The 4,019-nt window shown below is 64.0% G+C and overlaps 2 protein-coding genes across 2 annotated transcripts in view; both read right to left on the reverse strand.

Annotated features, from left to right (window-relative positions):
* The window catches only part of LOC102376175 (carcinoembryonic antigen-related cell adhesion molecule 2-like), a 9,910-nt gene that overhangs the window by 2,676 nt on the left and 3,215 nt on the right, over positions 1 to 4,019 (reverse strand). Inside the window, exons 4-8 of the mRNA XM_025195606.1 lie at positions 3,516 to 3,797; positions 2,205 to 2,307; positions 1,991 to 2,043; positions 1,757 to 1,788; positions 1,543 to 1,644 (exon numbers count right to left, since the gene is read on the reverse strand). Coding sequence (XP_025051391.1) covers positions 1,543 to 1,644; positions 1,757 to 1,788; positions 1,991 to 2,043; positions 2,205 to 2,307; positions 3,516 to 3,797 — 572 coding nt within the window. The remainder of the gene's footprint in view (positions 1 to 1,542; positions 1,645 to 1,756; positions 1,789 to 1,990; positions 2,044 to 2,204; positions 2,308 to 3,515; positions 3,798 to 4,019) is intronic.
* Positions 1,323 to 3,998, reverse strand: LOC112548861 (carcinoembryonic antigen-related cell adhesion molecule 1-like). The gene is made up of 5 exons (XM_025195607.1): positions 3,516 to 3,998; positions 2,205 to 2,307; positions 1,991 to 2,043; positions 1,757 to 1,788; positions 1,323 to 1,644 (listed from the first exon to the last, which is right to left on the reverse strand). Exons 1-5 carry the CDS (start codon positions 3,994 to 3,996, stop codon positions 1,528 to 1,530), a joined length of 786 nt encoding a protein of 261 aa, XP_025051392.1. The 5' UTR covers positions 3,997 to 3,998; the 3' UTR covers positions 1,323 to 1,527.

The following is a 4,019-nucleotide window of genomic DNA, read 5'->3' on the forward strand; positions in this document are numbered from 1 at the left end:
AAGTGGGCAGGAAGCGCTGCAATCACGGGTGTCGCAAGGCCTGTCGGCAGGGGGCGGGGGACCTTCTCACGGGCTCCACACGCGTGTGCTCACGTGTGCTCCCCTGCCAGCAGTGCCGCCTTGGACCCCGTGACCGCCCCCCAGCTGGAGAACCTGGGGCTGGGAGCTCTCCCCAGGCAGTGCCCTGGCACGGGCTGCACCCCCAGAGTTGTGCTGGTGTGAACAGCGCCTGGACCGCCGCCCATGGGACCCAGGGGGCCAGGCCCAGACCCCCAGACCTAAAGAGCAGCCAGGGCCCAGGCCCAGGAGGCGGTGGGGGCTACTTGGCGGGGCTGCGGCCCACGCAGGGTTAACCAGGTGCACGGGGCGGTACAGGAGCCCCCCTTGAAGAAGGCGGGGGCCGGACGCCTGGGTTCCCTTCTGGCTGGGGAGGAGCGGAAGCTGCCTTGAGGTTTGGCCTGGTTCCTCTTTGCTGGATTCACTAGAAAGTTTCCTCCAGGGCCAGTCTGCTGCTCCAGCTCACAGAGCCACAGCGGGTGCCAGGGAGAAGTCAGGCATGCGGGCCCCCAGCACCCCGCTGGCACCCCCGCCCCACTCCCCTGCCAGAGAAGCCAGGCCCCCAGCCCCGCTCCCAGCGCCAGGAGAGGACCCAGGTGTCCGGGGCTGCCCCAGAGAGCCGCATTTGCAAAGCAAATGGGGGAGTGCAGCTCGGGGGCCGGGGGGAGGGGAGCAGGGGCTGTGTATAGCGCACACGCCAGCAACACGTTTGCAGAGATGGGGCCAAAGCAGCGCACACGCTGGGCCCAGAGCAAGCACAGCCATGGCATACGCATGTGTGGATCCAGAGTGTGTGCATGGCCATGGCACACATGTGCATGTCCAGCGGCTGTGCATGGCCATCCGTGTCCAGGCAGTTTCACATCTACAAGCCGCGGCCTCGCTTCTCGTGTCCAGTTTTTATTACAAACACAGGAATCAAGGGATGCCTCAACCCCCACCCCCAACCAAGCTGGAGGGGAGATGCCCCCAGGGCCAAGAGGGGGTGGGAGCCAGGGATGGCCCCTTCAGATGTGAGCCCCCCCCACCCCCAGACTGCACAGCTCTGCAAAGCAGAGGGGCACCCAGGCATCTGGGCCCCCAGCCTCCCCGCTGGAGAACAAGAAAGAGCCCAGATGTCCTGGCCACTGCCCCCCACCCTCACCCCCAACCCCGACCCACAGCACAGGAGAGCCCCGGTGTCTGGGCTGCCTGGGCCCCCCGGGCTAGGGGCCCAGGTCACTTCTTCTTGACCTCAGCATAGACAGTGGATGGCCCCGTCAGATGTGAGCCCCCCCCACCCCCAGACTGCACAGCTCTGCAAAGCAGAGGGGAACCCAGGCATCTGGGCCCCCAGCCTCCCCGCTGGAGAACAAGAAAGAGCCCAGATGTCCTGGCCACTGCCCCCCACCCTCACCCCCAACCCCGACCCACAGCACAGGAGAGCCCCGGTGTCTGGGCTGCCTGGGCCCCCCGGGCTAGGGGCCCAGGTCACTTCTTCTTGACCTCAGCATAGACAGTGGTGTCGGCCTTGGAGGGGCCTTGGGGCCGCGGCGTCTGCAGCCCTCCAGCCCGGAAAGCGACGGAGCTGTAGCTCACCTCCTCCTCCTGCTGACAGGGCGGGTCAGGAGGGGGGGACCCAGGTGTCCAGGCTCCCAGCCCCCTGCTCTCACCCCCACCCCCCAGGGAGCCCAGGTGTCTGAGCCCTGCCAGTCCTCACCTTGAGGGGGCCGCTGCGGGTGACGTCAGGCCCTGGGGATGGCAGAGACGGGTTAAAACAGGGGTCCCAAGGGCCCAGCCCCCTGCCCCCAAGCAGCAACAGGGGCACAGTGTTGCTGACACCCCAGGATCCTGGGACAGGGGAAGTGCCTGTGATGTCACTTCCTGTGTGCTAAGGGGGTTCCCATGATGTCACTGGGGTGCCCCCCACTCTCCCACAGCCCTCAGCACTCACCATGGGGGGCCACAGGTGTCCTGGATCCAGTTTGCACCGGTTTCTTGCTGTGCCTGGGGAGAAGGCAGCATGAGCCTGGGAAGGGGGGATGGGGAACACCCTCCCCCCCCATGTCTGTTTGCCCCTGCCTGTCTGGGCAAATCCAGGCTCCAGGCCCCCTCCCCACCCAGACAACCCATGTGTCTGGGCTTCAGGCCCCACACCAGGCCAGTACCTTTTGCTCTGGCCCCAGAAGTAGTAGAAGACAAAAACAAGCAGCCCCAACCCCACCAGCGTCCCGATGATGATGCCAGCGATGGCGCCGCCTGACAGACTTCCTGCGGGCAGATAGGAGGAGGCTCAGCCAGGTGCAGGGTGGTATGCAGCACCCAGGTGGCACCAAACCAGATACAACGGAGGGTCAGGCTGGGACTCAGAGACCGCCACACCAGGGAGGATTGGGCCAAAAGAAACCCCAGGGGGTTCAACAACCACAAGGACAAAGTCCCGCATTTCAGACAGGACAATCCTGGGGTGGGCTGGGGGCCAACGGGCTGGGCAGCAGCTCTGCAGAGAAGGACCTGGGGTGACAGGGGACCAGAAGCCAAATAGGAGCCAAGAGGGTGCCCTTGTGGCCAAACCTATCCGTGGAAACTGGAACGCAGTTAAATTGCAAAAAAGGGCAGTTTTCATCACATGTGCAAGCAACCAAGAAGGCGAATGGCACCCTGGGCTGCGCTTGTAGGAGCATCGCCAGCAGATCAAGGGCAGTGATTCTTCCCTCTATTCACCACTGGAAAGGCCACATCTGGAGTCCTGTGTCCAGCTGTGTGCCCTGCGCTGCAGGCAGGACTGAAGGGAGAGACCAGCAGAGGTCAAAGAAGAGGGTTCAGTGGCTGGGGAACAGGAGGGATGAAGAGCTGCTGAGGGAAATGGGCTGAGTGAGCCAGCAGAAGAGAAGACTGAGGGAGGATTTAATAGCAGCCTCCAGCTCCCTGCAGAGGGGCTGCAAAGAGGAGGGAGATGGACTGTGCTCAGCAGCAGCAGATGACAGAACAAGGAGCAATGGGCTTAAGCTACAGCAGGGGAAGTCGAGGTCAGAAATGAGGAAGAACCATCTCACAAGGAGAATGGTGAAGCGCTAGGACAGGCTGCCTAGAGCGGTGCTGCAGTCTCCATCCCGGGAGGGGCTGAAGTCGCGGGTAGACAAAGCCTTGGTTGGGATGACCAAGGTGGGGCTGGTCCTGCTTGGAGGAGCCGGCTGGAGCAGACAGGACCGCCCCAGGTCCCTTCCCACCCACATCATCTATGATTCTCTGACCCCACAAAAGATTGGCAGTCGTGAATCCCATTCAAAACCCTCCCAGCAGAGTTGGGACAGAACCCAGGTGTCCAGGGGCTTGCAAACAGGGGGTCCTGGCCTTGGGGGTCCCAGACAAGTGTCAAGAGCGCACAGACATAGACCTCTCCCATGCTCAGTGCCAGGACCATGGCAGGCAGCAGCCTGACCCCAGGCAGCATGGGCGGGGGGTGGCCCCAAACTCACCTGCCTGCTGCCCCGGCCCCAGGGCGACGGAGACAGAGGCAGTGGCGCTGCGGCCCGTGTGGGGGTTGGTGGCGAGGCACTCAAATACACCCATCTGCTCCGCGCCCCTCAGCACCAGGCTCAGGACGGCACTGGTCAGGGCTGGGACCAGATCAGACCCATTGTGGGACCAGTGGAACCGCGGGGCCGGGAACGAGTTGGCCGTACACGTTAGGGTCACGTTGTCACCGAGCTGCGGGTGCAGGGGCCCCGGCGGGACGATGTGGGCTGTGACCGGACCATCTGCAGGGAGAGCAAGGGATGACACTGCCCACAGCCACCCCAGAGCCAGCCGCATCCCAGGGTGTGATACCAGCCTCAACACCCACCCCAGAGCCAGCCACATCCCAGGGTGTGATACCAGCCCCGACACCCACCCCAGAGCCAGCCGCATCCCAGGATGTAATACCAGCCTCAACACCCACCCCAGAGCCAGCCACATCCCAGGGAGTACTACCAGCCCCA

Source organism: Alligator sinensis, unplaced genomic scaffold, assembly GCF_000455745.1.
Source record: "Alligator sinensis unplaced genomic scaffold, ASM45574v1 scaffold1721_1, whole genome shotgun sequence".
NCBI lineage: Eukaryota > Metazoa > Chordata > Crocodylia > Alligatoridae > Alligator > Alligator sinensis.

Excerpts from the sequence above, each read along its gene's own strand:
- LOC112548861 (XM_025195607.1), bottom strand. The coding sequence starts at position 3,996 with ATGTGGCTGGCTCTGGGGTGGGTGTTGAGGCTGGTATTACATCCTGGG. Across the intron at positions 2,044-2,204 it reads TTCTGGGGCCAGAGCAAAAG|GCACAGCAAGAAACCGGTGC; the intron begins GTACTGGCCTGG and ends CCTTCTCCCCAG. Across the intron at positions 1,645-1,756 it reads CCCGCAGCGGCCCCCTCAAG|GAGGAGGAGGTGAGCTACAG; the intron begins GTGAGGACTGGC and ends CCCTGTCAGCAG.